Source organism: Calidris pugnax, unplaced genomic scaffold, assembly GCF_001431845.1.
Source record: "Calidris pugnax isolate Ruff unplaced genomic scaffold, ASM143184v1 scaffold152, whole genome shotgun sequence".
In the NCBI taxonomy this organism is placed as follows: Eukaryota; Metazoa; Chordata; class Aves; order Charadriiformes; family Scolopacidae; genus Calidris; species Calidris pugnax.
In genome coordinates, this window is record NW_015090881.1 from 269,820 (window position 1) to 292,277 (window position 22,458).

The window sequence follows — 22,458 nt, forward strand, 5'->3', positions numbered from 1 at the left end:
GCTGCTGTCTCCTGAAAATGAGAAACATCTAAATATGTGTATCTTTTTTTTTTCTCTTTTAGGTTCTCATTGGAGTTGATATTCTAGTAGACTTCAGCTATGCAGACGATCAAGTGTGTAGTTGTGGGTGATGGTGCTGTTGGTAAAACCTGCCTCTTAATTTCTTATACAACAAATAAATTCCCGTCGGAATATGTACCAACGGTAAGTGTGAGGGTGGCTCCAGTTGTTCTTTGGGCACGATGGGGTTGGGCAGTGTGGGTTTCCTTCCTAACTAACCTTTGTGGCACACACGCCTTAATACTGGGTCTTACAGCCCACTTTCCTGTTGGAGACTAATTAGTACATTGTGGAAAAGTACTGGTGGGTGTGTTTGGGGCACTGCTGGTTCCTGGTAGTGCTTGGGGGGGCCTTTCCTGTATCTGGTCAGTTCCTGCTGCTTTGCTGCATCTGAGCTTCTCTATCGATGTGAACCAGCAGAATTCTGTGCCCAAGGCTATTAGCAGTTGTTAGTACTGTTAACTGGAGAGCAAGGAGCAGGAACATCTGCTTTCCCACTTGCTCTCTAGTTCTTACCATATCTTCCTTTTTAGGGAAAGTAGTATTTTATGTTGCTAGAATAGTTGGTGACTACATTTAGTGTTTTCTACTGCCCGTTTCTGCTTTGCAGCTCTGCAAGGCCCAGAGGTCCTGCAGCGAGCTGTGGAGCCTGGCTGGGTATTTCTCACGTGCTCAGCTGAAGTCATGTTTGGATCTAGGCTGCCCACTCTCATTCATTTGTACTTCCAAACACTTGCCATCTTTGTGTGTGGGCCTTGACTGTTTCTAAGTAACCTTTTGGAGTCTTACAGGCTCAGTTTTCTGAGATACAGAATCCCTTGGCTTATCTAAAGATCAAGTTGGGAGCAGTTTGCTGACTGCCTGCAGGGCACACGAGCATTATCTTTGTAATAGAAAAATGCTTTTTTTGTTAATATTGCATATGAAGATCCATGAGCTGACACTGTGGTGGTTCAGGTTTTTAGTGAGGTTGCTGCAAGAGATGCTCTTTTTACCAGTTCTCTCTGTTATGGGCCTGTATCTTCTACACATACCCAAACGGAAGAGTTTATCCAGATACCCCAAACAAATTTGGGTCTGGAAATTGTGGACAACTGCATTGGGAAGAGGTTGAATGTCTGTTGGTGGGAGGGTCAATGATCTTTTCTGCTGTTATGAAGCAACTCAAAAGAAGAGCTATCTCCTCTGAGATGCAGGGTAGCTCCTGCCTGATAGCTGTTTCAGAATAGCTACTTCTTTATAAAAATGTTCTCTTTGTGGACAGGAAGTTGCAGTGAACGTCATTGCCTCTTTTTGAAGTATTGGTTTTGTACACTCACCAAAGCGCTTTGACTTCCCAAGTTTGAGGTTTGTTAAAAATAGGACAGAATTCCACAGAATGAAAATGTTTGTGTTTAGTTATAGATCTGGAACTCAAGAAGGGGCTCCCAAACCTGAGAGGATTTAGGTTGGACGTAGTGACCACTGTTAGGAACCTGAGGTTGTGCTGTAGGCACAAAGACCTAAGTTCATCTCATGGACGTCATTGCCTCTTTTTGAGGTATTGGTTTTGTACCCTGGCCAAAGATCTTTGACTTCCCAAGTTTGAGGTTTGTTAAGAATAGGACAGAATTCCACAGAATGAAAATGTTTGTGTTTAGTTATAGATCTGGAACTCAAGAAGGGGCTCCCAAACCTGAGAGGATTTAGGTTGGACACAGGGACCACTGTTAGGAACCTGAGGTTGTGCTCTAGGCACAAAGACCTAAGTTCATCTCATGGAGCTCCTCTCATTATGGACTGGGAGGGAAGAAGTAGTGTTTGAAACGGTGTTTTGCCATTCTCAAGTTTTTGAGAGCGGTGTTAAATATCCTGCTGTAAAGCTTCTGGGGCAGCCACATCCCGTGCTGCATCTGTGGAACTCTGCTTGCCCTACCTAAGCTATTCGTTATGGTCAAGACCAAATGAGAGAGGTCAGGGAGTTCAGGCAGGGAGCGTTTCTATACTTACCCCTAGTGAGATGACCCTTAATTATGTTGAAAAATGTTACAATCTTAAAACGGGTACTTTAAAAGCTTGCTAGTTTGTCTGCTGTCCTGCAGATGGTAGCACTGTCTACAAATCCCTGTGAACAGGCGGCGTGGAACAGCTACTCAAAAGTACAAAGTCACTTCCCAGTGAAGTGTGCTGAGGCTTATTTATCGAGCCTTTTAAAACTGTCCTGGGTTTCTGGAATAGTATTTACCACTGAACCTCATGGCTTGAGGAACTCGCTGTTCTGGGGATATCACAGGCCTATTCCTAGTTCTGTGGATGGCCTGGAGGCATGTTTCATACTCTGCAAACTGGTAAGTAACTCTGATATTCCAGCTAATGCTCTAGTAATAAATGAGCAAAGAAATAGAACAGATAACAGTGTTCCCAAAACGAAAGCAACCTGTCTGTGAGCTGACAAGCTTTAATGTTCCCAGAATGTTTGTGGCTGAATTAGGACCCTCGAGTAAAGTGGGTAGGACTCAGACTGCTTAGTAAAAATGTTTAAGCAGGAGAAAAGCCCTGAAGATTTTTTTTTTTTTAATATTTTTGAGAACCCGGTAAGTACTGGTGGTAGCTCCAGGCGAGCACAGGGACGAACACCAGGATTGATGGTTGGACTAGATCATCTTCAAGGTCCCTTCCAATGTAGACAATTCTATGATTCCACCTGCAGCAGCTACAGCCTCACAGCAGGATACTTAACAGCGCTCTCAAAAACTTCAGAGTGGTAAAACTCATTTTCAAATGTTGCTCCTTTCCTGCTGGTCTATAACGAGAGGCTCATACTGGTACTGCAGCTCGTTTGTCACCTGCATGTGTTTGATGTCCCTGCCATTCTCAAAGGCAGAGGGGCATGTCTGTGGAAAGGTAGTGGCAGATGAGGGGTTTGTACCACCCGCTATAATGGGTGTCTGGCACTGGCAGGAATTGAAACTTCTTGTTGGGTTAATTGTTGCTCTAGTTCTTAGCCTGTTTGCCACAACTGAGGATGGAATTCTGTGTGGGTTATTTTAGGAGACTGGAGTTGCCAGGTTTGCCTGAAACCCAGCCGTGTAACTCTGACCTCCTTAGAGCTGAACCCCAGACTTTATCAATAACAATTATACCTTAAAAAAAAAAATCAATTAAAAAAATCCCATTTTGCAGATAGGGAGCTTAAACCCACAAAAAAAAAAAAATAGTGAGGGTAAATGCTTGCTAATCCCCCTAAGGGGCAGCCACGAGTAGTATTATCACCTTGCTGATCCCTGGGCAAAAATGAGGGGATGTCTTTGGGGGATTAAGCTGCCAACCATCCTCGGACATGTGGAAGAGCCAATACTATGGCCTTCAGCACAGAACATTGCTGTGTCTTGTCCTGTACCTCGCTATAGAGGAGTTCTCATCCTGACTGGTCCTCTGGAGTCTTGTAGCCGTGGTGTATTGAACGTGCTCTGGGTCAGGGAGTTCAGGCAGGGAGCGTTTCTATACTTACCCCTAGTGAAATGACCCTTAATTATGTTGAAAAATGTTACAATCTTAAAACGGGTACTTTAAAAGCTTGCTAGTTTGTCTGCTGTCCTGCAGATGGTAGCACTGTCTACAAATCCCTGTGAACAGGCGGCGTGGAACAGCTACTCAAAAGTACAAAGTCACTTCCCAGTGAAGTGTGCTGAGGCTTATTTATCGAGCCTTTTAAAACTGTCCTGGGTTTCTGGAATAGTATTTACCACTGAACCTCATGGCTTGAGGAACTCGCTGTTCTGGGGATATCACAGGCCTATTCCTAGTTCTGTGGATGGCCTGGAGGCATGTTTCATACTCTGCAAACTGGTAAGTAACTCTGATATTCCAGCTAATGCTCTAGTAATAAATGAGCAAAGAAATAGAACAGATAACAGTGTTCCCAAAACGAAAGCAACCTGTCTGTGAGCTGACAAGCTTCAATGTTCCCAGAATGTTTGTGGCTGAATTAGGACCCTTGAGTAAAGTGGGTAGGACTCAGACTGCTTAGTAAAAATGTTTAAGCAGGAGAAAAGCCCTGAAGATTTTTTTTTTTTTAATATTTTTGAGAACCCGGTAAGTACTGGTGGTAGCTCCAGGCGAGCACAGGGACGAACACCAGGATTGATGGTTGGACTAGATCATCTTCAAGGTCCCTTCCAATGTAGACAATTCTATGATTCCACCTGCAGCAGCTACAGCCTCACAGCAGGATACTTAACAGCGCTCTCAAAAACTTCAGAGTGGTAAAACTCATTTTCAAATGTTGCTCCTTTCCTGCTGGTCTATAACGAGAGGCTCATACTGGTACTGCAGCTCGTTTGTCACCTGCATGTGTTTGATGTCCCTGCCATTCTCAAAGGCAGAGGGGCATGTCTGTGGAAAGGTAGTGGCAGATGAGGGGTTTGTACCACCCGCTATAATGGGTGTCTGGCACTGGCAGGAATTGAAACTTCTTGTTGGGTTAATTGTTGCTCTAGTTCTTAGCCTGTTTGCCACAACTGAGGATGGAATTCTGTGTGGGTTATTTTAGGAGACTGGAGTTGCCAGGTTTGCCTGAAACCCAGCCGTGTAACTCTGACCTCCTTAGAGCTGAACCCCAGACTTTATCAATAACAATTATACCTTAAAAAAAAAAATCAATTAAAAAAATCCCATTTTGCAGATAGGGAGCTTAAACCCACAAAAAAAAAAAAATAGTGAGGGTAAATGCTTGCTAATCCCCCTAAGGGGCAGCCACGAGTAGTATTATCACCTTGCTGATCCCTGGGCAAAAATGAGGGGATGTCTTTGGGGGATTAAGCTGCCAACCATCCTCGGACATGTGGAAGAGCCAATACTATGGCCTTCAGCACAGAACATTGCTGTGTCTTGTCCTGTACCTCGCCATAGAGGAGTTCTCAGCCTGACTGGTCCTCTGGAGTCTTGTAGCCGTGGTGTATTGAACGTGCTCTGGGAAATGGTTCCACCCTCCTCCAGCCTGAAGGTCTTCCTTGTAGGTGGACGCTTTCTGGGGTGTTCAGTAAGGCAAACACAGTGCAGTGTGTGAAGGATTGGGCTGCAGGTAATGCAGATGAGTGGCGAAATCTCTTGGAATATTTTAAAATTCTGAATGCTAATCCAAAACAGCATGAGTTGTCTTCTTCTAGCTGGTGTTGCTGGGGCTATGCAGCGTGCTGTGGCGTAGCTGCTGTCTCCGTTGCTGCCAGTTGTGAAAAGTGGAAAAAATTAGTGTGTTGTCAGGTATGGCTTTAACCAGGGCAGTCAGATTGGAAGGAGAAGAATGGGAACTCTTGGAAGTTCTGCTTTGAAATGCTGTCTTGCTGGTCTTATATCAGTTTTTAGTGGGATTTTCTCGAGGACCTAAGCTCTTCCTAAAGCCCCATCAGTAGATCCAGGTTTCTCCGTGTCCCTCCCTCCCCACTTCCAGGAAGAGCTTGTGAGATGGCTGCTGGGCCTCTTCAATGGTGTTTTCTTCAGCTGTGGGAGCTGCTCAGGCTTCAGTTTTGTGTTGAAGCAGAGTTTCTCTGTTCATGTTCCACATCTGGACTGTCTCTGAGTGACCTGCAGCCCCGAGTGCAGGGACAGGCGCTTGAGGTTTTTGGTGGGAAGGATTTTTTGCCAAAGGTGCTTCCTGAAATACCGTCCATTGCAGTTCTGAAGATAAAGCAATTATTGAAATTACATTGTCTGAGGTCACTATTCTTACTCTTAGTGCTGAGCATGTGGGTGTTGAAGGAGAAAGAAGGCTTTGGGAAGGTCCTCATGCTCATCCGTGTTGGAAACAAGTTACTGGGAAAGACTCTTTGGTCATGCTGGATTTTTCATTTAGATGGAGAGTGGATCTGACACAGACAGATTTTGATGAACTATACCACTTCCTCCAAAGATGGAGGATAAATTCTTGTTGAAGACAGGACTCTGCTGAATTCTGTAGATGATCAGACAGGCAAGCTCCAGACCTCTCTGTCCTGTGAGCAGCAGCCCTGGAGCTCCATGCCCTGAAGGGCTGGGCTGAAGTTCCTCAGTGGTGTCTTTGTGGGGACGTGTTACTGTGTCAGGCTGAGAGGGCAGGCTGGGATTTCTGTGGCTGTGTGGGAAACCTCTGCAGTTACGGAGCGGTTGCAGGTGTCTTTCCCTGGCGTGTGCAGTGGTGTTCCCAGTGTGTCTGAGCCTGAGATACCTCATGGAGACAGCTCTGGTGTCCTTGTTTCAAATGGAATTGTCCCATTAACAGCTGTAATGGGAACAGTGCTGTCAGCCTGATGGCCTCTCTGACCCTGGGCAGATAGCTCTGGTATCGATCAGCGGTGCTCTGGCAAGGTGAGTAGGACATGGTTTGAAAGATGCCTTATTTGCATCCTCTTAACTGTGCTTTTTCTCCTTCTTTCTCACCAGGTTTTTGATAACTATGCTGTAACGGTGATGATTGGAGGAGAGCCTTACACCCTAGGCCTCTTTGATACTGCAGGTGAGAAATCAAGTGCTTGTGTCGTCGTAACTGCCCAAGATTTAGTTGAAATGATACAAAACACGAAGACATACAGTTGGTTCTTTTTTTTATGAAAGAGAAAAAACTTTCTTGATTCTTCTTTCCTGACCTTTGAGTTTATTTAAAGTTTATTTAAAAATAAACCACGCCCAAACCAAGAAAACCTTCCACTTCCTGTAGAGCTCTTTTATTTTGTGACACCAGATGACAAGTTTCAAATTATCACCTCTATTCTAGGGGATACCTGAAAGATAAGGGATTTTTATATGCTTAAATGAAATTAAAGGAGAAAACTGTGCTGAATAAAATCTATGGATTCTATGTAGTTTTTATTTAGTAAATAGCCTGATTTTTGGCGAAATCTCAAGACAGAATGACTAATGTTAAAACACCTTAGATGTGCACGTGGCACGTGTCTGCATTCGTAACACGGATGGAGTCAGGATGTTGTGTGGAATTTCGTAAACCCCTCACACTGTAGGCTTTTTTAAAATGAAAAATAAATCTGCAGGCTTCTTTCTTTGTGGTTATTAGACCATATCTCAATTTCTGGCTGCAGAAATATGCAGTGATTAAACAGCTACACACGCTGCTTTGCACACATAGAAATTTAGCAAGAAAGGGTAGAAACTGGTTGAACTGCTAGTTACCCAGTCCCCAGCTGGGAATGATGCCGAAGTGGTATGGCAGCATCGGGTGTTGTATGCTCTCCTTCCAGAGAGCTTAGTCCATGAGCTGTTACCTAAATTGTCTTGATAGAACTTTAATCTGACTGTTTCCAGATGGATTCTTAACAGATGCATCATTAGTATCTACAAATGGTATGGCAGCATCGGGTGTTGTGTGCTCTCCTTCCAGAGAGCTTAGTCCATGAGCTGTTACCTAAATTGTCTTGATAGAACTTTAATCTGTTTCCAGATGGATTCTTAACAGATGCATCATTAGTATCTTGATTAATTAAATGCTCTTACGCTTCCAGTTAAACAATACAGCTTCAATTCTTCATGTTCTTCACCTAAATGTGATTTGTGTGTTAGTGGTTGCAGACTCCCTGGTTCATGGGTAAGGAGTAGGCAGAGGAGAGGCTCCTCCCTCACAGCTGTGTGGGGACTGGTGTTACTGGGTGTCAGCTACAGCATCCTGGTCCCTGCAGGGGCGAGAGCTCTGTGGGGCCTTCTCTGCCCATATCCCTGTACTGTCTGTCAGCACGAGGGCAGGGATCCAGCTGGGAATTCTCAAATGCAAGAGCCTTTAGTGCATGGAGGTGACTTCATGCACTTGTGCGTGCAAAGGCTTTCCTTCTGGAGCTGGGCTGCTGCAGTGGGAGCTTTTGTTCTTTAGGGATCACCAGCTTTTTGCATTTAGGAATGCACTTCTGCATTTAGCTGGCTACTATTTAAGCAGCCAGCACAAGTTACAGAACAGGGGATAAATCCCCTATTACTAACTGTCAAAAAAAAAAAGTCTTTATTTTGAACTTAGGCTACTCTAAAAAGCTTTGTTTTATAGTATGTTATAGTCACAGCAAGGTATTTTGGTCAGTGCTCAGCTCCTCTGTGTCCAGCCAAGCAGCAGCTGTGCCCAGCTGTTTAGACCCCTGTCTCCAAAGTGTAGATCTTCCTCTAGTGAGACATCCAGGTGTTGGGATCAAGATCCCCAAGCTCTGTGTCCTGTGTGATGGGTGGGAGAGCATCAGGTGCAATCTGAGGCGTTTTGAACAAGTGTTTCTGATGTGGTTGTCAGCAAGTGCAGCAGCTCCTCTAGTGCCACATTCCATTTTCAAAAACTGAGTGTTACTGGGGCAGGAGGAGGTTTGGGAATGAGCTCGGGCAGTGGGGCTGGTGGGTCAGTGCTGGTGGTGTCTGCAGGGACTGACTGCCCGCTCTCTTGTGGGCAGAGGAACCCAGTGGCCTCTGAAGCACAGCCTGGGCCAGAAATTTGCTGTGTTTTTAGGGGAGTGCTTCTGGGTGGCCTCAACACACTCACCTCTACCAGCATCCTCCTCCTCTCACTGCTTGGAGGATACTTCACTCATGTTTGTGTAGGTCAGAACAGACTAGTGAAGAAAACTACTTCCTACCCACCCCTCCCCCTTGCCAAACTGCAGGGTTTTTGAAGGATAATGAAATTTGATGGCATTATACTTGAACGGACTAGGTGCAGCAGATCTCATCTACAACCAGATCTGTGTTCCTCTCTTTTTGTTACAATTGAAGAAAGTGCTATTTATACAGTCTGAGGGTGTTTGATCTAAACACTTAAGAGTGCGTGCTCCTATCAGAATTCCCAGCTCTCCTGTGACTTTAGGCAGCTCGTTGTTACACAGCAACTGAATGAATTCTGTATTTGAAAACTGGGATCTTTGAATGTTTGGGTTCAGGGCATGTGTATTTGCTTAGGAGTTAGGATTAATCACACTAATGCATTGTGCTGGAACATGCATTCTAAGTACCTGTAAAGGGCAGTGTTTCACTGTCTGGGTCTAATTCTGTGTTAATTTTCTCCTCTCTTAGGTCAGGAAGACTATGATAGATTACGACCCCTCAGCTATCCACAGACAGATGTATTTCTGGTCTGTTTTTCAGTGGTGTCTCCTTCTTCGTTTGAAAATGTGAAAGAAAAGGTTGGTTGAACTCTAAATCTAGAAATGGAGCTGCTGCAATGATTTTGGAAATAGGTCAGGAGTTCTCTTAAGTGGTTAGTAACAAATAGTCTGTTTTTTCTGTCTTTAGTGGGTACCTGAAATTACTCACCACTGTCCAAAGACTCCTTTCCTGCTTGTTGGGACCCAGATTGATCTAAGAGATGATCCCTCAACAATTGAGAAACTTGCCAAGAACAAGCAGAAGCCCATAACTCCAGAGACAGCTGAAAAACTGGCCCGGGACCTGAAGGCTGTCAAATATGTGGAATGCTCTGCACTTACGCAGGTGAGAGTTGGTCTTTGACTGGTTTTGTGTGCTTATATTCCATACTTTTTTTCAGTTATGGGGAAAACCAACTCCATATGGATGTGAAAGGGTCTAAGTTCTGTTTCTGCTGTTGACACAATGGCTTTTCTCTTCGTCCTGTGGTTTTGGAGTGCAAGGAGCTGGCAGTGGTACAAAGCAAAGCAACCTGTGAAGGTTAGGTGTAGTGTAGGGCGATGGAGGAGGATGTTCTTACTGTGTTTGCTTTTGTGCTGGAGGAAGACAGCTAGCAAAAACCTAAATAGGGGCAGTAAATGGGTTAGGACACAGAATGCAGCTCCCTACAGGAGAGAGCAGGCAAAGAAAGAAAAAAAAAACAAACCCAAACCTCTTGGAAAAGTCAGTTCTGGCACTTGTAAGACTAGAAGCCTTCGAACTTGAGAGCTGCTTCCTCTTCCTGTGCGGTCAGTGGTGAGCTGTTTCCTGTGTCTGCTCGATGGAAGTTCTGGTGAAAGAGAAAATAACAACGCAATAGTTCGTAAGACATAAACACAGGGATGTTGTGTGAATTAACTTGTGAACGTGAGTCTAAGGCCAACTGAAACAGCTGATCTGAGGCCAGGAAACGTGGTTATCCTTCCCCTTTAGGTTTGGAACACCAGGGTGAGGTGGGTGGGAGGCTGGTGCCTTTGCTGTGGATGCCCTGGGAACGTAATTTTGCATGCCTACCCTCGCAGAATTGACTACAACTCTTTAACAGTTTCCTTAATGCTGCTCTGTACAGAATTTGTCTCTACCTGATGTGCATGAACTCGGGGCACACAGAACCAAGCCCCTCGCTCTTTCCAGTCCCGGTGTGCGTTCATCTCTATCTTGAACACAAAGCTTTCCTGCTGAACTTCATGAAGGCTGAAGTTGTGCTTGCCTTGCACCTTTTGCCTGGATTGCATGTTGGTTCTTCCATTTGGGAGCAAAGCTTTGCCTGAGCATTTGCTGAGGAGGAAGAGGTTTTTGGACTTGTGCTGGTCGCTGGTGCTGGAGGTGTCGTGGCTTGGCATCCTCAGTTCTACCTGGAATCCCTCATCCAAAGGAGCTCTTGGCTGTGCTTCCCCACTGCCCGTGTGCCAGCTGAGGGTTATTTGTGCTTGAGCCAATTCTCTTAGATCAGTTCAGTCCCTAAATTCCATTTCAGATGGTGTCTGGCACATCTGAATTCTGCTGCCAACTAGAACCTGCTACTGGGATAAACGCATACCAGGACTGTCCTGTATGAGACCCTTTCCTGTAGCTTTACATTAATCTTGTTCATTCTGCCTAAATTGCATGGGAGCACTTAGAATTACCTGAGTAAGAGCTGATGTGATGAAAAGTTGTAGTGTTTATCCATTCATTTTATTTCCAGATAAACTAAACTCTATCTGTTGCAGAGAACAGCTTTATGCACTTGGAAGCTCAGCCTGAATTTCTTCCAGAGCACTAGTGCCTGTTGTACCCACTGGTGGTGGTAGGAATTGAGAGTCGTGTGGGAGGAAGGTTCAGGAGCCTTCTCACCTGGAAGGCTAGTGGGTTTGCATCTCTCATTTGTTGTTGGCTTCCCTCACAAAGCAGCTATTTCTCAGTCGGTCAGTGATAGGTGCCAAGCAGAAATGTAGATCAGCTGTGAGGGGTTGTTTGATGTTTCCAGCAGTGATGGAGCTGCTTGAATACAGAAGTCTTTCCTGGCTCTCCTGGCCAGGAGGGTGGTGTTCCTACCCACCAGGCAGTGCTGTGGTACCTGGGTTAGACTCAGCTGGACAGTTCAGGCTCTCTTTACCTTGGCTTCAGTCGACACAGTTCACTGCAGTCTGGGCTGGCTTGCTTTCTTCCTTCCCAACTAATTTACAAATGACTCTGACACCGCAGTACCAAGTAATGATAAAGTCAAGGAGCCAGAGCATGTTTGGTTTGTGGGTTGGTTTTTTTTTTTTCTGGAGAGGAAAAAATTTGCTTGTCTGTGTGGAAGAGCCACTGTTCTGAAAAGACTAGGTGAGTTGTAAGAGGCGGAATTTCTGAATCTCTTCTGTGGAGCCAGAATATCCCCTCCTCCCTGAGTTTGGGTGACTCTGCAGGACCGAGGAGTCCGTTCCACCCCCCCCTTTCTTCAGGTTGTGGAATCCCTGTTTGTGACAGAGGCACTTTCAATACCTGTCTGCAACTTTTCTCTTACAAATAGCCCCAATAGCACTGTAAAAAGTGGGATAACACTTTGCTTTTGGGAAAAGGTGTCTGACACAGATTACAACTAGAATTATTGTTGCTTCTTTTACACTTAGGAGTTAAATGCCTGAGTGGCCTTTCTGGAGCTCAGTGCTGGTGCCTAACACAAGGGAGAGCTTTGAACTCTGTTCCTTTTTTTCCCCCTGATGCTGGGTTGACAGCTTTCACACAGATTTATGAAGTGTCTTAAAGTGCACGTGAAGGGAGTGGGTACAGGGAGCCTGAACTCAGCCCACTCCCCAGTGCAGCACTGGAGCTGTGTTACTCTAACTGGGGTGTGGAGGTGGCATCGAACACAGGTCCCTTCCTGTGGTTACTCTTACACCATCCAGGCTTTTAACCCCGGTCCCATTTTCACAACAGTTTTGTCCCTGTCCTGTTTTTTTTTTTTCCTCTTATCCCAGTTTTTTTGCCAAGTCCTTCAAAGCAAATCCTAAATTCTCTTCTCTTAAATGAATTTCTCCTGTGCAATGGGAAAACAAGAGTCCCTGAGTAGGAGGATTAAGGAAGCATGTTTTCTTGGCTCTTGCCCTGCCTGGATTCCTAATCTATCTAACAGTATGTAATTGAGTTTATTACTACAATCTTATTCTCGCAGAGAAAGAAAATCTAATTAGTGCTCAGACTTCACACAGGCGTTATTTATCTGCAGCCTGTAGCTCTTTTGTCAGCCTGGGTTACAACTCATTAAAAAAAGTTGCCGTGGAGGATGTACAGAGTGATTGTACCCGGTGATTTCCTTAACTTCTTGTCTTTCAAGTGTAATCTTGCATGTAACATGATGGACTTAAATGTTTCCAGATGGAATTGCCTTCCAGATCTCCCATGTATGTGCTTCGGTAAAACAAGATTAAAGACCTTCTAAAAGGGATATGTCCAGTCTAACCTGTGAGGGAGAAGCCAGTTATATTTGAATGATTTTTAAAAAAAAAACCACCAAACCTTAATTTTGCAAACACTACAATTGTTTACAGGAAGTACTTTAAGCTTTTCTGTCTGTCTTTGGCTGGGATAAAGCAGTTCTGAATTTCTGAAGGTGACACTCAGGACGGTAGATTTAGGCGAGTCCAGTCGGCACAACTGGAGCCAGGTTTCGGTGCTGGTGTCCCTTTGTGGTGTGGGAGCGGTGACACTGGGGTGTCCTGCTGTGTGTCCTGCCCCACTGTCACCCCCACAGGCTCGGTGGTGTGGGAGTGGTGACACGGGTGTCCTGCTGTGTGTCCTGCCCTGCTGTCACCCCCACAGGCTCAGTGGTGTGGGAGTGGTGACACGGGTGTCCTGCCATGCCTCCTGCCCCGCTGTCACCCCCGCAGGCTCGGTGGTGCGGGAGCAGTGACACTGGGGTGTCCTGCCATGCCTCCTGCCCCACTGTCACCCCCGCAGGCTCCCCGCAGCTCTGACTGCTCCTGGTGTGGGATGGCTGTTACTCCAGTCCTAACCCTGCTCCTGCCCTCCCGTGACTGGAGTGAGTGGTTCATTCTCACTTTGGTACCTGAGCTGAATAACTGAAATCACCGTTTCCGAGCTGGCTCTCGCTCTGGAAGCAGCTGTGCTGGGAAGGTGTTGCATCGCTGCTTCAAAGCCTGACAGCCAGTGTCTGAGGATGAGGATGGTGTACTGGGGGGTACCACTTCCATCCCAGAGCTGGTTTCCCAGCCATCTGGAAATCTTCAGTTATTCAGGGGCTGAATTCACAAAGCAGAAGAGTGATTTGGAGCCTTTGCTCTGGACTGGTTGCCACTGGGCTAAGTGGGAGCAGTGAGCCTAATGTGCTGCTTAGCCACAGTGGGGGACACAAAAAGGTTTCCCTGACCTTTGGGACCCTGTGGGGGGACAAGCTGCTCTCCACTGGGTATAGTCCCCTGTAAACTCACGCAGTGTGTATTCAGCAGTTCTGTGGAAACCACCAGCTTTTCTGCGGTCCCTCCCACCCCGTGTTTGTGCCTCTGTCCCTCTGGGTGTTCCTTTGGTCCCCCTCAGTCTGTCACACCTGCTGTCTGTCTCTGCCATTGACTTCTGGGTCACCTAATCGAGATTTCCTCCCGGGATCTACTTTGTTTTTTGCAAAGTAAATCCGTTTACTGCCTCTGTGAATTCAGCCTGGTCTGTCCTGAATGCTCTTTGTATCTGCTTGTTTTTCTCTAATCCTCTAACCTGGCTGCTGTTTTTTCTCCTCCCCTCTGTCTTGTAGAGAGGTCTGAAGAATGTGTTTGATGAGGCTATCCTAGCTGCCCTCGAGCCTCCGGAAACTCAGCCCAAAAGGAAGTGCTGTATATTCTAAACTTTCTCCTTCCCCTCTTGCTGCTGCTTCCTCTGTCCCACTACTGTAGAAACCTGGTTAAAAAACCGAATAAAACCACCTTGTTTGAAAGCTGTTGTGTCTGCTTACCATCTCAGAGCAACCTCTGTATTAGCTCTTGGACTGAAAACAATATTTAAGATCTTTAGTAAAACGTTGTGACCGTGGAACGTGAACTGGACTCGCTTAACTCTCTGCTGCTTGGGTTGCCAGATGTGGGTAGCTTAATAATTCAGGCTGGTGGGGGAAAGGATTTGGTTACATCATTATTTAAAGAAAGATCAAAACGAATGAGACATGATGTTTGATCTTCCTGAATCCAACTGGAAGAAACGATGCGTGTTTTTTTTCTCAATTTCTACTTGTGACTCTTGTTAACTGTATTTGCATGACAAAAGTACATGGAACGGTGATCTGCAAGTTACGCTGTAATGTGAAGGGTTTTCTGGTTCTCCTGTGTGCAGTGAGATGTTTTTCTGTTGCTGTTGCTTTGGCTGTCTGTGCTGTAGTGGAGTATTTGTCGGTCCTTGGGGGGAAGGAAATATCAATGTACTTGCTACTGCTTTATGAACTGTTAAAAATTCTTGCTTTCACTAACATGGTAGAGCTCTTCATTTCAATAATAGATCCTTAAAGCCTGTTACTGTAAGATGTAAAGCTGCTTCTTACTCTCATGCTTCTGATTTTTATTGTTTTAAGGAGAATACATCAATTGTAGCTTGTCTTTACATTTTGAAATTAAAAATTGCGGTTGTTTGTATAAATGACTGATGAAGCTTTATTCCGATTTGCACTCCCTGCCTTCAGTTTAACACTTTAACGCGCTGTACGGTCCCCGCTTCCTGCTCCCCCCGTCCCTGCTCCCCCAGACCCCGCGCAGCTCCTCGCCTTGGCCTGGCAGGGGGGAGCCGGCAGCCCCCCCGCAGCAGGCCCCGCACCCCTCCATCGCTGCATGTTTGCCTTCTCCCTGCTCTGCCTTGTGTGTCCCTCCCCTCCCTGACACACGGTGTCTGCGCTGCGGTACCCGCCCTGCTCCACATCCAGCTCTTTGTTTGAATGCAGCACCCTCTGCTTTGCCATTAGCATGTGAAACGTGTTAGTAGCCAACTAATCATAAACTCCCCTCCCCAACCTTAAGGACATGACTTTGGTGTGTGTGTTGCTCCTTGTGAAGTGTGCTGGTCTGGTCTTGGAGGCTGCGCGTTCCCCTTGGGGAAGCGGGATGCTGCGCCAAGGAACGGCGAAGGGCAGCGGCCGAGCACAGAGTCTGCACTTGTAGAGGCAAACCTCGGTTCGTCGTTAGAGGGGTTTGTCTGCCCTTGGCTTTCTGTGCTTTTGCTTGTGTGAAAACTCAAAAATGAGACTGCCCCTTTCTCTTCTTTGCCCCTTTTCAGAAAGGCCTAAAGAATGTATTTGACGAAGCGATATTGGCTGCCCTGGAGCCTCCGGAGCCGAAGAAGACCCGCAGGTGTGTGCTGCTATGAACGTCCCTCCAGAGCCCCTTCTGCAAAGCTGGTGTTTGATGTCATACTAAAAGCAATGTTTAAATCAAACTAAAGATACAAATTTTAAAATTTGTTTTCGCAATAATGACATGCCCTGCACTCCCATCTCCCCCACACGATCCCTGTGTGAGATGAGAATGTTAGTGTTTATTCCCCAGTGCTCCCTCAATTCACTTTAACTAGTTAATTTTGAGTAATTATGTGTTGTTATGTGTTATCAGAAAACACTGATCATACTAGTTTTTTATTTGGTTTACTGTTTCTAATTTTTTTTTTGTTTGTTTAAAATCCAGGCATGCTTGTGATGACTTTTTCTGTAACAGACTAATTCTAGGCTGTTTTACTGAAGCCTTGTCCCTTACGCCAGTCTGGCGAGACTTGGTTCTGGTTTGAAGACCTGGTAGGGCTGCTCAGCAGCCTGGCTGTGAGCAGATTCTAGGCCTAAAGACAAATACAGGAAAGTAAAATGTCCCAAGCTGGTGCTCCTCTAAGGAGGAGTGTAGAAAATGTATCTGCATCTCCTCTGAAGTTGCCTTGTATCTCTTCCCCTGGCTTTCCGCTGTGCAGGTCATGAATTTCTACCCCATCCTCTAAGTTATGAAGCCTTAGGAATAGGAGAATCCTTTCTCTGGATGCACCATCAGACTTGAAACTAGCTTGCCAGTCTCTCCCTTCATTTTTGACTTGATGAGCTTTTTGTCACGTGTTGAAGAAATAACTGCACCTTTTAAAGCATGCCCAGCTGATTCCGGTGGCTTTTAACAAATCCATCTTCTGCCAGTCCTTAATGATTAGAGAAATGCTTACGGTGACCAGCACACACACACACACCCACACACACACACTGCTGTTTGGGCGCTCTGAAAGGACCTGGTGTACGTGAAGACGAGTTTTGGAGCTGGCCCTGGTGGTGCATCTTTTACTGGATGCCTTGGTGTCCTTCAGGGAGGGGTGGAAAGACAGACCTGTGTCAGGAAGGAACAGCAGGAAGGGGGTTCTAGTGTTTAGTTTGGCACCATGTAGGGACCAGTTAAAGGAATCCCCTTGTTCACCATTTTGCTTGAAAGTAACCTTGAACCTGTCAGATGGGTTCCAGCCCGTGAGGATGGTGTGCAGGGTCTCTACGCAGACTGACTGCAGTGTTGGAGGGATTTTACCAAAAACATATTTTGGCTTGCAAATTCAAAGTGGTTTTTTTTTTTTTTTTTTTTTTAAGACTTAGGGAATCTTCTCCATCTTCCAAAATTCCGATTTCTTGTAGAGTCATTAGTGTTGAACCAATGCTTTTTCATGTCTAAGTTCTTTGTATATGCATTCTTTTCAGATGTATTAAACATAAAGTATCTTCACAAGCCTGCCTGAGGGTAGTTATTTCCCTTGACTTTCTCTTGAGTGTGAAGGACTTGTAAACACGGCTTTTGTCCCTTGCGAGCCCCACTCTCCTCCTCGCGAGTTAATTTGGGTCTTTCCTTAATGCTTTATCCTGTCAGTTCACGTCTTCCCTCATCTCTGGTGCTGGGCTCTGTCAACCCTGGGCTGATCTTTGCAGAGCCTTGTACCCAACGCTGGGTTCTGAACGAAGGGAACACTCCTTGTGTATGTTCCCCAATATTAAAAATTGGCTTTTGGGGCTTATTGGACTCTCGCACCTCTTCTCTCTCTGTGGAAATTTCCTGTTGTTCCCCGTTCATGGGCGGATGCAAAAACTCTGAAGGGACAATTGACATCACACCTGTCTCTCTCACAAAAACGCACAGGATTTATTACATTTTTTGTTAATTCTCCAAAGAAATGGTGAACTCTTACGCTGTTGATCTATAATTTGTATTAATTATTAAAGCACATTTCAAGAGCTTCATTAAAGGTCACTTTTATTTTAAGAAGCTGACTTGTGGGTGCTGTAATCCAAAAGCTTAGTGTGAGATGTGTGTGGTTTTCACTTTGTGTAGTGATTAGTGCTGCTGCCCAACTTTGCAGTTCAGTTTTTAATTGCTGCCTTCTGTGGGGAGGCTGAGCTGTAGGTCTGTGCCTCCCAGCCGAAGGCACTGCTGGGCACCAGTGGCTGCTGGGTGTGCTGACAGCAGATTGAAATGGGCTCCTGCACCTTCTGTAGCTAAACTCAATTCACATGTCCAAAGCCAGCAGCAAGGCTGGGATCGTCTGTGTGAAATCAGGCAGGAGACTGCCTCTGGAGTGGAGGGGGAACCCCTTAGGACTTGTGCTTCAAGTAGCAGGGTTACCCAGTGAAGCCTTCTCTGTCTTGGGTGCATCCTTACGTGGGGGTTGTGTAGAGCTTCTGGTCCCTCTGCCTGCCTTCTCTGGCAGTGACTTTCATGCCAAGCAGTGAAGTCTCTTCTGTTAAATGGGTGCCATGAGGTTAAACTGGGCGCTGGAGGGAATCCTGGAGGTGCTGGATGATGGAAGAAGATCCTTTTCAAAGAGCAGTGCTGCTTCCTTCCTCTTGGTGTTGCATTAGCTTTGCGAAGGTCTGTCTGATGGCTGTGTCCCAGGCCAGAGGGAGGGCAGGATGCTGGGGCTGGTTAAGCAAGCTCAGTGGGGGGCTTTCTCACACTGTGGCTTTGTCTCTGGAGCTCCATAGCAAGGTCTCTCTCCAGCCGTGTGTGTGTGTGAGATGTGCTCTGTGTTGCTGGGTTACATGAGCTTCTCACAGAGCTCCTTGGTGAGTGTCTCCCTCGCTGTGTTAAGGGATGCAAAATGGGCAAAAGCAGGCACAGCCACCACCTCCTTCCCCTCCTGGGACCGTGGCTTTCAGCCAGACTGTGCCAGGACACAGCTGTCCCAGGCCAGAGGGAGGGCGGGATGCTGGGGCTGGTTAAGCAAGCTCAGTGGGGGGCTTTCTCACACTGTGGCTTTGTCTCTGGAGCTCCATAGCAAGGTCTCTCTCCAGCCGTGTGTGTGTGTGAGATGTGCTCTGTGTTGCTGGGTTACATGAGCTTCTCACAGAGCTCCTTGGTGAGTGTCTCCCTCGCTGTGTTAAGGGATGCAAAATGGGCAAAAGCAGGCACAGCCACCACCTCCTTCCCCTCCTGGGACCGTGGCTTTCAGCCAGCAGGTTTGGAAGCAAAGGTTTGGGAGGCAGGGGGGGATACATGGCGCTTCCCTTGACATTAGTGTGGCAGCCCAGTGTGTGGTATGAGCTGGGATTGCCTCACGGTACTGCTTTTTACAATTTTTTTTTTTACTCTCCTGTCTGACGATGCACCCACAGCTCTGTGTTGTCCTCTCCCCTGTGAGGATTGTCCAGAGGGACCTGGACAGGCTGGAGAGGTGGGCCCAGGTGAACCTCATGAGGTTCAGCAAGAGCAAGTGCAGGGTTCTGCACCTGGGCCAGAACAATCCTCACCATCAGTACAGACTGGGGGGTGAGGTGTTAGAAAACAGCCCTGAGGAAAGGGACTTGGGGGTGCTGGTGGAGGAGAAGCTGGACATGAGCAGGCAGTGGGCAGCTGCAGCCCAAAAGGCCAATCCCATCCTGGGCTGCATCAAAAGCTGTGTTGCCAGCAGGTCCAGAGAGGGGATTCTGCCACTTTACTCTGCTCTGGTGAGACCTCACCTGGAGTGCTGTGTGCAGGTCTGGAGCCATCAATACAGGAAGGACATGGACCTGATGGAGAGGGTCCAGAGGAGGGCCACGAGGATGATCAGGGGGATGGAGCACCTCTGCTACGAGGACAGGCTGAGGGAGCTGGGGTTGTTCAGCCTGGAGAAGAGGAGGCTCCGTGGAGACCTAATAGCAGCCTTCCAATATCTGAAGGGGCTACAGGAAGGCTGGGGAGAGCCTGTTTAGAAAGGCCTGCAGTGACAGGACGAGGGGCAATGGCTTCAAGCTGAAAAAGAGCAGATTTAGATTGGAACTGCCTGTTCCCACACCATCCTTCGCATCGGCTCCATTAAGCTGTGTAGGGAGATGATTACATTCACTAATTGCATGGAAGTGTACCGTCTTGCAGGATACTTTCCTGCTGAATTAATGGACTCTGCTGCCTGTTGGTCGTGGTCAAGGTGATGCCAGAACGGCTGTGAGGGAGGAGGCAGGAGAGCAGATCTGCCCTGGAGGGTGAGGGAGGAGGTGGGAGCAGACACAGTCTGACCAGTTTGGCTGTATTGGGTAAACACCCGTATGCCTTGGTGACAAATAGCATGAATCAGTTTGTTTTCCCACTGTGCTGTTGTCAACAAAGTTGATAATGGAAATTGAGGACTGTCAGCTAAATAGGCAAGTAGTTAATGTGGAGGAAAGCCCTGCCTCTCTCCTCAGGGGCACACTCCAGCAGAAATGCCAGCCCAGAGGTAGGGCTCCAGGGCTGGTGACTGGTGGGAGGATGGCCCCAGGGTTTTCCCAAGGAGGAGATACCTTCAAGCACACCCTTGTGCTTTGTCTGGGTGAATAGGTGGGAATTCCCTGCTGTGGATACGCTGCTGTGACTGACCCTGCTGTTCCTGCAGCTCCTGGCCGGGTGTTCTCCGCGTGGCTGCTGTAACCCAGACCCGTGCTGAGATTGTGTCAAACTGGGGGCTGGTTTTCTCCCCAGGCTGCCCTGTGCTGTGCCCTCAGGAACACACTGGGGACGTGAGCTTTTTCTTGTTCTCCCCTGTCTGGTTCCCACCCTGTGATGGGAGCAATGGTGCTGCTGAACAACGGGGTCTTTTCTTAAGCTCTGGGAACCGAGCGAGGCCGAGAGCTGCAGCGTTTCCCCGTGTTCTTTACCCCTCTCCTTCCCAGGAACGGGCTGGTTCTCACCAGCAGCACTGTGCGTTACACTTACCGAAGCGTGGCCCTTGTTACAAGGAGTGCAGGGTATCTCGTAAGGAAAGGTGAGCACATTTGATAAGACCTAGAGAGAGGAGCTTTTCCGAGCACCCGCATCTTTGCCAGCCCCACTGAGTCACCAAACTGTGGTCTGGCACTGGGCAAACGGTGCCTCTTGCCTGAAGGGCTTTTCGAGCAGTGACCAGCGATGGTCCTCTCCATTCTTTACTGCTGGGATTATGTCTGTCTGTCCTTCCTTTCTGAGGGGGCTCCCAGAAGGGAGATTTGACAAGATGCAGGTACTTCATTGTTAGGTCAGATCAATGTGCAAATCCCCAAGTCACCCATACTTGACGTGCTCCGTTTCACATCCCAGAGTGGTTTTGGAGCGTGATAGCTGGATTTGTGCTAGGGAGAACTTCAGTGGGATGCTGTCCTCCAGGCAGCTGCTGCAGCGTGGGTCCGTGGGGCACGGCTGGGGTTGGTTTGCAGGGCCCAGGGTGCTGTGTTGCTGCTGGGAATGGTTTCCCTTGGCAGCTCTGCTCCTGCTGTCTCTGCCGTTTGCTGCCGTAGACACAGCTAAAAACAGACTGATGATTTTGGCCTGTTCCCAAGAGGCAGCAATGTCCTCTGTTGCTTGGCCACCGTCCTGGTCTCCTTTTGCAGCTGGTGGCAGCTGCCTCCTCTGAAAAACAGACATGGAGTGGGGTTTGGAGAGCTGTTGTGTCAGCGCTGCCCCCGGACCCGGCCTAAAACTTGCCTAAAACTTATTAAACTTACACCAACCGCCCTCTCTCTTGCTGTGCAGTGATTTTATGTGGGGGGGTCCTGTGCTGGGGGGTGCACTGCTCGCCTTTCCCTGGCTGCCCATCCTCTGCTTCCTCTGAGGAACGTTCCTCTTGTTGCTCTCTTCAACCCCTGATCTCCTGTCTGAGGACTGCAAGTCACTGTTTGGCCGCCTGGAGACCTTTGGGCTGGTGAGTAATAAGACAGATAGAGAAGAACAAGCATGAAAGAAGACAATACTGCTTCAAAAAGTATGAAGAAGAATCCTAAAATAAACACTTTAAGTAATCACCAAGAATAAATCAGTTCTAGCAGGCAAGAGGAGCCGGCCCCTGCTCCTGGCAGTGTATTTCTGCTGGTTTTGTTACTTGGTCCTGGTGATTTGTCCCTTTCACGAGCTGAATCAGTTCCCAAAACCCAGCCTGGGAAAAGAGGAGCCGGGAGCAGGGAGCTGTTGGTGGCTGGAGCTTTCCTGTGAACTCCTGCCCAGGATGACTCCTCCAGGATTGCGCAAGAGACCAGCAGCAGGGCCCAGTGACCAGAGGTTGTCTTCTCTGGAGATCCTGCTGTCCCCTCGGAAACACGCTGGCAAGCCCAGGACCTCCTCCCTCTCCTTCCCCTGGAACCTGGTGCCAACCAACCACTCCCCACTGTAGCGAGGTGAGATAAAAATATCATTTATTGTGGGCTTAGACCAGGATAAAAAGCCTGGATAAAAAAGAAATTGGCTTCAGCCCAGAGAAGCCTGGATGAGGGACAGGGGAATGAAACTCCTGGTGCTGCAGCAGGGCTCCTCTCTGGTTTTGGGGACTCTCTTGGCTTTATATTTTTTTTAATCCAAGCCGGATGCTGCTGCCCTCTGCCTGCCTCTCAGCTTTCTCGGAGGCTGAGGATGAGTAAGGAAGGTGGTGTATTCGATCACCCCCCGATCCAGCGGTCCCTGGAAATTAGCAAAGTCTTTTCCTTGCCCCAAGGAGCTCTCAGGCCCGAGCTGTCAAGGTGAACATTGCTGCTGAGGCCTGAAGAACCCAGCCCCTCTGTGCTGGGTGCTGGCAGCCCCTGGGGATGCTCTGAGCAGGGAGGGGGGATCCAGACACCAGTACAGGTTAGAGGTGGAGCTGCTGGAAAAGCACTTCTGGGGAGAAGGATCTGGGGGTCCTGGTGGACAGGAAACTCTCCATGAGCCAGCAACGTGCCCTTGTGGCCAAGAGGCCAATGGGATCCTGGGCTGCGTAGGGCAGAGTGTGGCCAGGAGGTGGAGGGAGGTCATTCTCCCCCTCTGCTCTGCACTGGGGAGGCCACAACTGGAATCCTGCCTCCAGTGCTGGGCTCCCCAGTTCAAGAGAGACAGGGAACTACTGGAGAGAGTCCAGCGTAGGGCA

At 47.7% G+C, this 22,458-nt stretch overlaps 1 protein-coding gene across 2 annotated transcripts; it reads left to right on the plus strand.

Moving 5' to 3' along the window:
- Positions 1 to 32: 32 nt before the first annotated feature.
- Positions 33 to 16,871, plus strand: CDC42 (cell division cycle 42). 2 transcript variants are annotated; one of them, XM_014946934.1, is made up of 5 exons: positions 33 to 204; positions 6,457 to 6,529; positions 9,064 to 9,173; positions 9,283 to 9,480; positions 13,907 to 14,778. In XM_014946934.1, exons 1-5 carry the CDS (start codon positions 100 to 102, stop codon positions 13,994 to 13,996), a joined length of 576 nt encoding a protein of 191 aa, XP_014802420.1. In that variant the 5' UTR covers positions 33 to 99; the 3' UTR covers positions 13,997 to 14,778. The 2 variants fall into 2 exon arrangements, with proteins under 2 accessions (XP_014802420.1, XP_014802419.1); XM_014946933.1 differs by lacking the exon at positions 13,907 to 14,778 and adding an exon at positions 15,409 to 16,871 and having other exon boundaries at positions 34 to 204.
- The last annotated feature ends 5,587 nt before the right edge of the window (positions 16,872 to 22,458 follow it).

Excerpts from the sequence above, each read along its gene's own strand:
- CDC42 (XM_014946934.1), top strand. The coding sequence starts at position 100 with ATGCAGACGATCAAGTGTGTAGTTGTGGGTGATGGTGCTGTTGGTAAA. Across the intron at positions 9,174-9,282 it reads TTGAAAATGTGAAAGAAAAG|TGGGTACCTGAAATTACTCA; the intron begins GTTGGTTGAACT and ends TTCTGTCTTTAG. Across the intron at positions 9,481-13,906 it reads AATGCTCTGCACTTACGCAG|AGAGGTCTGAAGAATGTGTT; the intron begins GTGAGAGTTGGT and ends TCTGTCTTGTAG.